At 36.4% G+C, this 14,059-nt stretch overlaps 3 protein-coding genes across 4 annotated transcripts; 2 read left to right on the top strand and 1 right to left on the bottom strand.

The window, feature by feature from the left end:
- The first annotated feature begins 2,092 nt into the window (after nucleotides 1-2,092).
- On the top strand, nucleotides 2,093-4,770 carry LOC125211549 (heat shock cognate 70 kDa protein-like). The gene is made up of 2 exons (XM_048111404.1): nucleotides 2,093-2,403; nucleotides 2,876-4,770. Exons 1-2 carry the CDS (start codon nucleotides 2,190-2,192, stop codon nucleotides 4,621-4,623), a joined length of 1,962 nt encoding a protein of 653 aa, XP_047967361.1. The 5' UTR covers nucleotides 2,093-2,189; the 3' UTR covers nucleotides 4,624-4,770.
- A 2,602-nt stretch (nucleotides 4,771-7,372) lies between these two features.
- LOC125202034 lies at nucleotides 7,373-8,564 on the top strand. The gene has a single exon (XM_048100343.1). The coding sequence runs from the start codon at nucleotides 7,591-7,593 to the stop codon at nucleotides 8,212-8,214; it is 624 nt and encodes a 207-aa protein (XP_047956300.1). The 5' UTR covers nucleotides 7,373-7,590; the 3' UTR covers nucleotides 8,215-8,564.
- A 1,388-nt stretch (nucleotides 8,565-9,952) lies between these two features.
- On the bottom strand, nucleotides 9,953-13,540 carry LOC125197122 (geranylgeranyl transferase type-1 subunit beta-like). Of its 2 annotated transcripts, none has more exons than XM_048095863.1 (11): nucleotides 13,204-13,540; nucleotides 12,451-12,526; nucleotides 12,302-12,360; nucleotides 12,060-12,199; nucleotides 11,857-11,912; nucleotides 11,698-11,774; nucleotides 11,569-11,614; nucleotides 11,222-11,346; nucleotides 10,919-10,989; nucleotides 10,744-10,831; nucleotides 9,953-10,394 (listed from the first exon to the last, which is right to left on the bottom strand). In XM_048095863.1, the coding sequence occupies exons 1-11, from the start codon at nucleotides 13,387-13,389 to the stop codon at nucleotides 10,215-10,217; spliced, it is 1,104 nt and encodes a 367-aa protein (XP_047951820.1). In that variant the 5' UTR covers nucleotides 13,390-13,540; the 3' UTR covers nucleotides 9,953-10,214. The 2 variants fall into 2 exon arrangements, with proteins under 2 accessions (XP_047951820.1, XP_047951889.1); XM_048095932.1 differs by having other exon boundaries at nucleotides 9,953-10,364.
- Between the last annotated feature and the right edge of the window lie 519 nt (nucleotides 13,541-14,059).

The following is a 14,059-nucleotide window of genomic DNA, read 5'->3' as shown; positions in this document are numbered from 1 at the left end:
ACCGATTAACAATTAAAAAATAAGACCAATTCTTAGTCATTTGTTTAAAAGAGTCAATGATTAAAATAATGAGTATTATATTTTAAATTTAAATAATTAGTAAATACATTTAAATGGTATTAATGTCAATTCTCTCTCATCAAAATCATCTCAAAACTTTAAATTTATGTAACCCTCTCGATTTAAATTATTTTTTCGCAAAAATATATCAAATTAAAGATAATTTTATAAGGATTCCAACGAGTTCTCAATTACATATGTTCCGACGATATTCGGGTGATGAAATTTGATAATTTATGTTTCAATTTTCGTACATGTTGATAGATAGATTTTATCAACAAATGTAAAAAGAAATCTCAATATAGTGCATGTAAAATATCAATAAAATTGTGTTGATATTTTCTTGCACTTGTATTGATATCCTCATGTCATATTGTTGATATTTGTAATACAATGTTGATATATAAAAAACCTATGAAAAATTATCATATGATAATATAATGACGATATTACCCTTTTGTTGATATTTGGTTTACTATTTATTAAAATTTGTGAGCTTTAATCTCATCCACTCAATTTAAAATCTAAGGGTGTAGATTTAGTCTTAGTTTTGGATTATAGTGTTATAAGCATTAAAAGAGAATCCTCCTAAATATTATATTTAAATAGATATTTATCTATTGACAAATTAATAAGTTATGAATATAATGATGGATTAACCATCTATTTCATTACAAAATATAGCACTATTATGTATATTGACTTTGTTGGAATAAAAAATAAATTTGATATAGTAAAAATATCTGGTTATTTATGATAAAAGTATCTAAAATTTGATAGAAAAATCTAGATATATAGTAAAATATTAGAATGGAAAATTCGATGATAAGAAAGAAGACTTATAAATGTGTCTGTTGTGAACATTTACATGCAACTTCAAGATATAAAATGTTTATAAGTTTTACTCATATAACATAGAATCTCTTAAATTTATTCATACACTATTCTATTTCTTAAATGATTCTTTCAAATACATATAGCAAACACAAATAAAAATCTATTAAAAATAATGAATTACTTTGTCTTGTTAAAATTCAAGTTCCCTCACATGGCCCTTGTAATAACAAAAACATTCAAGCATTTTTCTCCAAATCATCGATATCGGTTGTCATTGTAATAACAAAAAACTTTTTTCTCCAGATTATCGATATCGGTTGTCATTGTAATAATAAAAAACCTTTTATATTTGATGTAAAGATCAAATAATTTGAATTGAAACTGTTTAGTTAACCTTCAATATTGATCATTCCAACGTGTGATGTAAAGATCAAAGAATCTAAATCTGTTTAGTTATAAACATCACAAAATCATCAGAATATTATTTAATTGTTCTTATTGTCTTATACTCTTATTAATTTAATACTACTCAATTTGAAAATTTTCACTGATTTATTTTATGATTCAAACTAAGCCGCATAAATATTCTATAATTTATATATAATTTATACATTATTGAGTCCATTCACATTATATGCATAAATTAAATGATATAGTAAAATATTAGTAGTACATTATAAATTTGGAAATTTATATATAATTTACATATTATTGAGTCAATTAAGTTCAATTCGAATCAAAACAACACGAAAAGTTGAAAAAAGAATCCTTACAGATTTAATCGAAAAAATATATGTGCATGCTAATTAATTTAGTCAAATTTTTTTAATCTAATTAATTTCATAAATTGAATAGTTGGATCACAAAACTATAGAGACTAATACAATAGTAATAATAATTTATTTATATTTTCTAGTCCTTCTTTCTTGGAACAATATAAATTTTTAAATTAAATTATTTTTTGAGATCAATTTTTAATAATAATATTTTAATTATTTTATTTAATTTTATTTTATTTTACTATATATTAAAATATATATTCGAATTAAATATTTATATATTTTAGAGGACGGAAGTACCAGGATTGAAGAAGTAATTGGTGTTCTCTGGAACTAACCAGAACAAAAACACGCGCCAACACACCAGAATTCTCTAGATTACTTTCCCTTACTATTTATACTCTGTTTTCCTTCACCGCTTACAGAATCAAATCAAAATCAAAATACTTCAAAAGCTGCAGATTAATCGCATTCAAAATCAGATTTCTTCTTCTGTTCGATTGAGTTGCTAGAATGGCTGGAAAAGGCGAAGGACCGGCGATCGGAATCGATCTAGGCACGACCTACTCGTGCGTCGGAGTGTGGCAGCACGACCGCGTCGAGATCATCGCCAATGATCAGGGAAACCGCACCACGCCGTCGTATGTTGCTTTCACTGACACCGAGCGCCTCATCGGTGACGCCGCCAAAAATCAGGTCGCTATGAACCCTACCAACACTGTTTTCGGTAAGTGTCTTTTCGTTTTTTTCTGATGATTCTGCTTGGATGTGTTGTTGGTTGGTGTTTTATGCTGTTTTGGTTCGATATTTTAGCTTAATAGCTGCCTAATTTCGAATTTTAAATCTCAATTTGGTGAATCGTAGCTGTCTGCGTTTTCATTATAGAAGAGGACTGAATCTGCTATAATTTTGGTTAATTTGTAGCTGTTTGTGTTTATTAGCTCAACAATTTTGCTTAATAGCTCTATCTAATTTGGAATTGAAATCTCAATTTGGTGATAATAGAGAAAATTGCTTGAGAATTTTCGCTCACAGGAATTTGAAAAAAAATTCTTCGATTCATCACTGATTTTGAGTATGATGTGTTTTAAGAATTTTCGCTCACGCGAATTTGGAAAAAATTTCTTCGATTTATCAGTGATTTTTAGTGTGATGTGTTGAAGAATTTTTGCTCACACGAATTCCGCTCTGTGATTCAGATGCAAAACGGTTAATCGGTAGAAGATTCAGCGATCCTTCTGTACAGAGCGACATGAAGCTGTGGCCGTTCAAGGTCATCGCGGGGCCGGCCGACAAGCCTATGATCATCGTCAACTACAAGGGCGAAGAGAAGCAATTCGCTGCCGAGGAGATCTCCTCCATGGTCCTCATCAAGATGAGGGAGATCGCAGAGGCGTATCTCGGCTCCAGCATCAAGAACGCTGTCGTCACGGTGCCTGCCTACTTCAACGACTCTCAGCGCCAGGCCACCAAGGACGCCGGCGTCATTGCTGGCCTCAACGTCATGCGTATCATCAACGAGCCGACTGCTGCTGCCATTGCCTATGGACTTGATAAGAAGGCGAGCAGCGCGGGGGAGAAGAACGTGCTCATTTTCGACCTTGGGGGTGGTACTTTTGATGTCTCCCTCCTCACGATCGAGGAAGGCATCTTCGAGGTCAAGGCCACGGCCGGAGACACGCATCTTGGTGGTGAGGATTTCGACAATAGGATGGTGAACCACTTTGTGCAGGAGTTCAAGAGGAAGCATAAGAAGGATATTGGCAACAATCCGAGGGCTTTGAGGAGGTTGAGAACTGCGTGCGAGAGGGCAAAGAGGACGCTCTCGTCGACGGCTCAGACGACTATTGAGATCGATTCGTTGTACGAGGGTGTTGATTTCTACTCCTCCATCACTCGTGCTAGGTTCGAGGAGATGAACATGGACTTGTTTAGAAAGTGTATGGAGCCGGTGGAGAAGTGTTTGAGGGATGCAAAGATGGATAAGAGCAGCGTTGACGATGTTGTGCTCGTTGGTGGCTCGACGAGGATTCCGAAGGTGCAGCAGCTGCTGCAGGATTTCTTCAACGGGAAGGAGCTCTGCAAGAGCATCAATCCAGACGAGGCCGTGGCATATGGTGCTGCGGTTCAGGCGGCCATCTTGAGCGGGGAAGGGAACCAGAAGGTGCAGGATCTTCTCCTTCTCGACGTGACACCGCTCTCGTTGGGGCTCGAGACGGCCGGAGGCGTCATGACGGTGCTCATCCCGAGGAACACCACCATTCCCACCAAGAAGGAGCAGATTTTCTCTACATACTCAGATAACCAGCCAGGTGTTCTGATCCAAGTCTACGAAGGCGAAAGAACGAGAACACGGGACAACAACCTTCTCGGGAAATTCGAGCTCTCGGGGATCCCTCCAGCTCCCCGAGGTGTACCTCAGATCAGCGTCTGCTTCGACATTGACGCCAACGGCATCTTGAATGTCTCGGCCGAGGACAAGACGACAGGGCAGAAGAACAAGATCACGATCACGAACGACAAGGGGCGGCTGTCGAAGGAGGAGATCGAGAAGATGGTGGAGGAGGCCGAGAGGTACAAGGCCGAGGACGAGGAGGTGAAGAAGAAGGTGGAGGCGAAGAACGCGCTGGAGAACTATGCGTACAACATGAGGAACACGATCAAGGACGAGAAGATCGCGTCGAAGCTCGATGCTGCGGACAAGAAGAAGATCGAGGATGCCATCGATGGTGCGATCCAGTGGCTGGAGGGGAACCAGCTCGCGGAGGCGGATGAGTTCGAGGATAAGATGAAGGAGCTGGAGGGTCTCTGCAACCCGATTATCGCCAAGATGTATCAGGGCAGTGGTGGCGTTGATGGCATGGATGAAGATGGCCCGTCTGTTGGCGGTGGTGCTGGCGGTAGCAGCGGCGGTGGTGCTGGCCCCAAGATTGAGGAAGTTGATTAAGCTTTTAATAATTGGTGGACTTGGTTGTTTTTGTTATCGTCTAATATCGGAACTTAGTAGTACTAGTATTTCTATATTCCTGCTTTATATGTTCTGTACTTGTTTTTTGTGTGATATAATAAAGTGATATTTCTATCTTCCTCTGCATATATTATTCTGGATTTTCATACTTTTGAATGCTCATTAACTAAGGGTGTCTCTGACGGCGTCCCTCCCACTCGTCCTTCCCATGCCATGTCAGCACTAGCTCCTCTCATTTCATTGCCACATCACTCGCCCTTCCCACTGCACTAGCCCTTCCCACTCGCCCTTCCCACAATTAAATTAAAATGCACGGAATTAAAATTCGACACAAATACGAACGGGAAATACGAATATTTCAATAATAAAAAAAACATACATCATTCGGAAAAAAAAGTTACATAGTTGATAGAAAAAAAAGAAAAAAAAAACTTAAAATGTCGGACGTCCAAGTGGGACGGGCGACCTTCGCCACAGTGGCGCCCGTCCCACTCGCCCGTCGACGGGAGGGGCGAGGCCATCGCAGGGGCACTCGGCACTCGGGACGGGCGTGGGCGCCCTTCCCGCCCACTATGCCGCCCGTCAGGTCGCCCGTCCCCGACGGGCGAACGGGAAGGGCGCCGTTGGAGATACCCTAATGGAGCGTAAAATAAATCGATTTTTATTTGGTCTGTGACAGGTCATGAGCGCAAATAAACCTCTAAACCTCTCTATCTTAGAATGCCAATTAAACATTGAATATAACAATACATAAATAATTTGGACTGTGACAACTAACTTAGGAATGGTTGATTAAGAGTGTATATTCATTAGAAAATGTTTACAATAAACCTCTCTATGCAATGCCATTAATTGGTGGTGTGTAGGAAAATCTAGACTTGAATAGTAGGATTAGATAATTTTGTCATATAGTTGGTACTTTAACTCGAAAGTCAAATTCGACATTTCTGTCATGTTCTTTTCTCATAGTGGTCACATTTTCTTGTTACATTTCATATAGCATATTAGAAAATATCATACAAAATGTTAGTACATTCGAATTCACTTTATATCGCAAGGAAGACCTAAGGGTTGGTAGAAAATGCTATGGTTGTCACTCTGATATGCGTATTATTTTTTCAAAAATGAACCTCAAACAATGTCGTTTTGAGATTTTATAACGTTACAATTTATCATTAAACTAAAAAGAAAAATCACATTACATAGGACATAAAAATAACTCTATGATAAGGATTTCTTTCTTGCTTTTATATGCACACGACCCACTTTTTACATTCTCGAGATATAGCACATTTATTCTAATACTGTCACATACTAATGATATACATTTTGTATGAACATACTAGTACAAAACAAACAAACTATGACAAAAGTTATGAAATAAATAGTGAAATGCTGAAAAACACAAGTGCATTTGGTGCATCTGGTATGGTTGAAAAGATATCAGATTTCGAGATATGCTCACATGTGATAAATTGTGTAAGCAATTGTAATAATTATTTTTCAACTCATTTTTTGTTCTTACCCTTTTTCACTTTTCTTGGTAGTGTCCAATTTTACACAGTTATACAAATTTACGCTTTAATAAAATGCCATTTGATCCCCTGCTAAAAGCGTGTTTAAACCCATGAATCAATGATTATGAAATCTTCAAGGCGTATCTATACCATTTTAATTTGGAGGTGCGGCAAGGAGGGGTTGGCGGAGGAGCGGCCGACGTTGCATTGGCGTCGGCCGTGACACAACCTACCAAGAGTGCGAATGTGACTCATGTTTTCATACTTGTCATTTCTCTATTGTTTTACTCTCTTGCTTTTTTACTTTTGATTGGGTAAAGATAGTGTTGATAAATGAACAATAAACTATAAAGTATAATGAACGAGGAATGTGTGAACAAGCTTATGAAGTATGGAATATGAGTAGTGTTAGATAATGAGCTTTTGAATTAAATTAATGATGCAAAATTTGATTTACTATAAAGTAAGATTTCATTTTATTACTCCATAGAAATAAGATGTAAGTATTAGTATAAATGAGCTCAATAATAAAGTAAAATAAATGATACGTATAAAAATTTACACAATACTTTACATAGTATATTTGAATGAAAGAAAGCATATTTAAGCTCGATAATAAGAGACAATTTAACTTTCTGAATGGGTTGAAAAGTAAATTCATCACTCCTAACATTCAATTTTCATACACCGCCTTCTAACAGCTTTCCCATTAAACCATTTCATCATATATGCCATGTATTGAACAACAATATATATTCGTATCAAGAAGCGGTATACAAAGTATTTTCCAGCTCGATAAGAGCGTCTCCAATAGAAAAGATAAATGCAGAAGTAAAGAGATATAAATACCATATTTACCTCTTCTTCATAAAATTTTATTCTCCAAGGGAATGGTATTAGAGAAGGTACCTTCTTAATTTTGAGAAGAGATATTTACCTCTTCTTTACACATAAAAAGTTAGTTATTCTTGTTTGCCTTCTAATTTACCTTCTTCTCTTTGAATTCATTGCAATACTTTTGAAGAAGTATAATTATCTTTCCCTAATCGGAGATGCTCTAATAAGAGGCAAGTAAGCTCTCCGATCGGACTAGAAAGGTAAATCCGTCACTTCTAAGTTCTAACGGTTCAATTATCATACACCACCTTCTAATATCGGATTTATGATTAGACCCTTACTAAAACAAACCAAAACAGCTTGCATGATCCATTATCTATGAATCTTTCCATCATTTTACAGCCTATCACCATCCATAAACACACACAAACACACATTCCCTCTCCCCCTTTTGTCCCCACAAAACCTCATCAACCCCCAAAACCAAACCCCACTCCCTCTCACACCACAAACCAAATTCCTCAAACACTCTCAAACTAATGAAAAAACTCAATCCCATTCCCTCATAGCAATTCATCCCCAAAAAACAAAAATGAAATCCATAACCAAATTAGGCCTGGGATTATGCATCATCTTCGGCAGCCTCCTCCTCGCCCTCGCCGCCGAGCTCTACTACCTCCTATGGCGAAAGAAGAACCACCAACAAACCCAAACCCATCAAAAAAGATCCAACTTTTCGCACATTCTCCAATTCTGCAGGGGGCCCACCTCCTCCTCCGCCGTCCACGAGCCGCAGTCCAAAGACCTCTGGCTGAAGAAGCCGTTTGCGGAGGAGAACATGGGGAGCTTCCCGCGATTTCTCTTCACGATCGCGGAGGAGACTAAGGAGGATTTGGAATCGGAAGATGGGGGCTTCAATTTGAGCGATTTGCTGCAGATTTTGGAGACGCCGTTTCTGACGCCGGCGGCGTCGCCGCCGTACTTCACGCCGCCGCTGACGCCGTCGTTCGGCGGGGAGTGGGAGGGGGATGCGGAGTTTAACCGGAGGCGGGCGAGTCCGCCGCCGGTGTTTAGGTTCCTGAGGGAGGCGGAGGAGAAGCGGCGGAGGAGGGAGGAGGGCGGCGAGGAGAGAGAAAATGGGGAGTTTATTGAGTTGGTTATTGATAAAAGAGTTGAAAATGAAGAGTGTTTTTCTTCATCAAAATGTTCTAGGTGAATTTTTTAGATGAGTTTTTTTTTTTTTTTTTTTCTGATTTGATTTCTTGTTTTTGTTATGAATAGGAAATGATCGTTTTTTTCATAATTTTTTTATGTGGGAGTTGAATTTGTATTAGTTTAATTGTTGTATACTTGGAAAATTTTGTTGTGCATGTTGAAGGGAGAGGTTTTTGTAGATTATGATGTAAATTTGTGAAGAAATGCTCCTGAAATTAATTATCTCTTGTGTTTTGTATGAATGATTGCATTCATTTTTGCAAGGGATCTTTTACTTATCCTATATGATTTTATTAGTATTTGTTTATTTAGTGCGTATTAACGTAATTATCTTGTTATAAGGAGAACTTTATTCATTTATAGAATGAGAGATGGCCAATATTGATAAATTATTTAAGTGAAAGGTAGAATAAGTATATTCCTAATTTTTTTAGTACTAGTATTATATAATTATGAACTATTTATTGTGAGTTAAATTAAATTCTACGTCCATAATTTTGATTCAAAAATCTGTCATCCGAATCTTGTACCTAACTTTTTTAGTAATATAAGTAGCTTTTTATTTGAAATTAAATTCTACGTCCATAATTTGAATTCAAAAATTCTATCATTCGAATCCCATTATCCAATTCATACACCATGGTCTATTATTCCACAACTTATCATCTAATTTTCTAATATCCAAAAATGAAAGTAGAATGAGTGTGACAGTGATGAGTTGAAATTAGAAAAGAAAGTAGGTGTGGGCCTCTTGACAACGATATAACCCGAACATATTATATAATTATTTCTCGAATTAAAATAATTGATCTCAAACTCCTAACTTATTAATTTGAGTTTCATCGGTTACAATATGAGTAATACTGTGAATAAGAATATTTTCAAAACAATCTATAGTTTTGGGGCGTAAATCATTTAAGTAATGGTGGGAAAGTGTAGCGTAAGGTTTGGCCTTTTCAAAAAGAACAAAATGCAAACATTAACCCGTGAAAAACAGTCTCGTGCGTGCTAACCTAAAGTAATGTGCCTAACAACAATAATCATTCCTTTCTCAGATTTCTTGGACATATTTCCTCCCATTTTTTATTTCAAACACTATGTCCCATCATTATTTTTTTTGTGATAAAAGTTTGGTTTCAACAAGTAAAAGTATTTACCCATCTAAAAATGCTCATAATGAATCTAAGGCTGCATGGTTAAATCGGAATTGTCAATTCAACAATCGGATTCTAACCGATCAGAATTGTGGATTCAACCAGATTCAAACCGACACTATCAATTTTGGAACCGTAACAGATGGTTAACAACCGGAATTGGTGAGAGGATAACTACTTCATGGATAAAAGTAAAAACGAAAAATGAAATAATTCATATAGTACAATTTATAAATGAGACATTCCCTTTTGAAAGAATAATTTATTGGAGAGAATATGCCAATTCTTTTACAGGTGAAAATTATACCTCAGCTGTCTACACTCGATAAAAGGCCAATATTGGAGTATATAAAATCAAGAAATGTGTCTTTATTGTTATTGTTCGGTTTATTATACACAAGCTTTTGTTTCAACTCCACATCATAATATCACAACCTTTTGATATATTATGAAATTAACACTAAAAAGCTTGACATGTCGAATGTAAAACTTGGTAAGGCATGCCATGTCAACTCTCTGATAACGAAACTTAATCGTGTGTTAAGCGTGAAATAAATTTAACACGTCGACCATATTTCGACATTCCAAAGATCGTAACCCTAAATTGCAAAATGAGTCAAAGTTCATCACAGATTCACAGTGCATTTGCAATCGAAATTCATGAAAAATGTTCGACTAAGCTTATAAGTTACTTAATACAGCAATGTGTGGCTATAAACAAGACAATGGAAAAAGAAACACAAAACCTGGATAAATTTCTTGCAGAAAGTTGTAGTTATGGTGCTGTTAGTGTAGCTAATTGCCGTATACTTCTTTACTCGGGTCTGATCTTGTGTCAATGCAGCACTCAAAGTCCAATTGCAGAAATAGCCGATATACCCAGTTCAACGCATAAAGGGTTGAGACCGGGTTCTCTCAACATGCTAAATGCGCAAAATCCATAATAGGAGTGGTAAATATCTGGTAACATCCGCGGGAATTTACTGAAACCACCATACTGGCACAAGAGAGGAGATCCAGGGTCAAGCTGGAAACACAACTTTCAGACAATGAAAACTACATGAAGAAACCCAGAGGACCCGAGAGGAGATAATGAAAAGTAGTAATCATATTACACAGATTCATTACCAATAACAGTGCCAAATTGATGCAACCATATATATATCTATGATATATGCAGTCTAAATAGTCGAGAAATAACATGTCAGATCAATATACTCTTGTTGCATGCAGTTATTGTTTGGAGCTTCATGGTTTTGACAAAAAAAATTCGAGTTATGGAAACAATGGAAATAGAGGTATGCATTTCAAAATTTCAAGGTTCTACTTAACATAATAGTCCAGTTATTAGACACAAAAGGAGAGGAGAAAAGCACCTTATATTGACAAGTCAGCAAAAATCCACGCAATGCTTCCTCGTTTATGAATTTATCAGCTTGTACAATCCTTAGAGTTCCTCCCACCCTAAAAAATTTGATACTACTTCGGTTACAATTACAAGAAATGACAAAGATTAAAAGAAAAACCCACACAAGGATCATTAAAACACACCAAAAGGCGTAACACGTATCAGTTGCCTTATTCGCTCTACCTCGGAAGCCACCATCTTCGAATGCCTGCTTCTGCAACATAACACACGAGGTCTCGTTAAGGAAAAATTTAAAAACCATTCTCTCAAGTTCAGTGTATTCTATGCTTCTTTTTGGACAGGAGACCTAATTATTTATGACTTAATCTGAACTCAAAATAAAACGATATTCCAGGTATAATTTTACTTCACTTATTCTTAGTTCTGCATCCGCAACATTGAAATAGACTTGGCTTATGTTTTCTTTAACTTAATAGAGCATAAACCTGCACACTCCAATCCAGAAGCAATGGCACGTTGATGACATCAGAGGATGCTTTTCCAGATAGTGAATCTTCTCCCAAGAACCCCATCAGTTTAAGAGATGCAACAGCACAATAAGTGGCACCACCTGTGACACTAAATCAATTCAAATCAGTAAGTGTTAAAAATATCTGCAAGAAGTGACCAACCACGAACTGAAAGGTCTCCATCTTAAATAACCAGTGTTGATTGCTTAATCACAAAACACAACGAAGAAAAATGGGGATGAGTTGGCAGGTTCATTGAGTTCATAATTTCCTGAAAGAAACCACCCCATAGCAAACGAACTAAGAGATTTGAATCCACTCACCATGAGATTCTGCGCCTGGAAGCAGTCCAAATCCACCGTCATACGACTGCAGGTAAAGTCAATTGGCAAGTTCTTGAATATACTATTGGTGAATATTGGATGAGCTAAGTAAGAAGTTAGGGGAACTACCTGACAATTTCTAATAAATTCCTTAGCCTTCTCACGATCCATGCCGCTCCAATTCTTCAACATTGAACAAATGGCCGCTGAAGACATCAAAAACTACATAGTTGAATCATCATTCAGAAGAAAATGAAACTTGACTATCCATTGAAAGAATTTTCTTACCTGCACAAAACACAAAGCGGAGATCTGTTTCTCCTCCAGTGTGAATGGGCATAAAACTAGGAAATATGAATCATAAGTTATCACGCCAAGCAAAATGAAGATAAAACGAATAGCAGGACCAGGCACTAAAAGCCCTACAAGGAAACGAGATAGCCGTCGAAATAGATTAATGACAAGGAATAAATGATGAACTTAAATAGTACCATCCATTAGGCTGTTGCAGAGTTCTCATTGATTTCAATAATACTTCAGAGTCTATTTGAGATAAATCATAGCCAACAGTCTTTAATATTGCCAGTGCACAATACGTGCTTGCTAGGTGACTGCCATTGAGTTGTGCAGCCTGCACAAACGTATTTAAGCAAATATATCAAATACTACAGCAAGAAAAAAAGGAACACGACCTTGCATTTGATGCCTAAATATGGTATAAACAATTCCGTACCCTGTCATTATCTGATTGGAATTGGGAGCTTCTGGAACCATGGAATCCGTAAAACTGGCCTGAGCAGATAGTACATATGTTCATATATATATATCAATGCTGTAGCATTACTTCTGTCCTAAAAGGAAGATCTCAGTGAATTACCTCACCATTTTCAAATATTCTGTCATCCTTTGGATGAGCTTGAAGTGATAAAACCCAATTAATGACTGCTTCTTTGTCAATCTAACAGAAAGATAGAACAGATTGTAAAAAACTATATCTTCTGAGCTAAATGCCAAACTGCCAACTACAACTACAAGCAGAAACTGATGCACACTGCCACTCATGGCAGCAATGTTGAAGGCTGAAGCTCTAATTAAACTATTTAAACCCCAAGAATCCTTCTAGAACTATAACTAACAGCAAAACTAAATGAAGATTACAATCCTATGATATGCGAGAGCGCTCTCGATCAAAATTATGTACTTTATTCGTAGTTCAAATCAATACAAACACACCATTTTACTAAGAACGTAGTGCCTTGTTATATCTATATTTCAATATTTACTTAAGGAATGTCTGTTCATCACACTTATTGATAATAAATCACATAGCTTAAGTACAGCTGTGAGGTTATAAAACTAACATCATAAATATCTACTCTATTTCCCAAAATAGCACGGGAGTATTTCACACTAACTACATAGTTCTAAACCTCTAACTTCACCCTTTATATTATTGCAATTAGCAAATTTTAACCCAAAAATCAGAAATCAAGTTCAATAAAAAAGTAAACTTTATAATAAAATCAATCCCTGCATCTTCAAACAAGTTCAGATTCGAGCATAATTTTCAATAAATTTCACAAAGGAATGGGGAGGGGAATGAATTGGAAATAGAATTATGGAAAGAGGAGATACTCGATCGAGAGCGCCGAAGATGTCGAGGCCGGAGATGACGAAGTAGGCGAGAGTGAGGCGGATGGTCTCTTGGCCTTGATAGGGAGCAGGCAGCCCCCGATACATCATCTCCAGATAGTATATATGCCGATCCTTCTCGAAGCTCAGCGATTCTGAATCGAAATCGCAGAATTCCTCATCTTCCATTGTTGAATTTTTTAGGTTTCCGCCGCAAATCTGCAAGTATGAGAGTGAGTATTTTTGGAATAGATTTCTTTTCAACAGAGAAAACAGATTCGTAAGAGTTGGGCTGTAGAATTTTGATTCTTAGCGAAGAATAGTTTACAAAATTGATACTCCGCCGTCCTTAAAATGGAGCATAATAGTATTATTTAAAAATAGATCATCAAGTCTAGTTAAAAAACAAATTCTCTAAACCCTGACCCCTATTTTATTTATTAATAATATTTCAATTTTTTTTCTCTTTTTGTTTCATTTTATTTAATCAATTGTACATTAAAAATTATGTTCATTCAAAAATTTACTATTTTTTTTAAGATGAATGGATTATTTAACTATATTTGAATAACGTGGGAATAGAACATTAGAGAATATACTAGTACTCAATAGCCAATACTCATATATCTCCGTTTTATGAAAGTAAAAAAATGTCCTTCATGCATTGAAGACATTTTTGGTTAATAATAGGCCAAATATTGAAAAAGTACCACGAGTTAGATTACCTTTAAGTCCGTGGACTATCCATACTATTTAGTGGTGTTCGGTTTCCTCGATAAAATAATGCCAATATATAATCTAAGATTGAGTTGTGAGATTATTTTAGTCATCTAGTTAAGAGGGCTCGAACTCGGCATCT

Source organism: Salvia hispanica, chromosome 1, assembly GCF_023119035.1.
Source record: "Salvia hispanica cultivar TCC Black 2014 chromosome 1, UniMelb_Shisp_WGS_1.0, whole genome shotgun sequence".
Lineage (NCBI taxonomy): Eukaryota > Viridiplantae > Streptophyta > Magnoliopsida > Lamiales > Lamiaceae > Salvia > Salvia hispanica.
The sequence above is the reverse complement of the archived record's forward strand: the minus strand, read 5'-3'. Positions and strand labels throughout refer to the sequence as shown.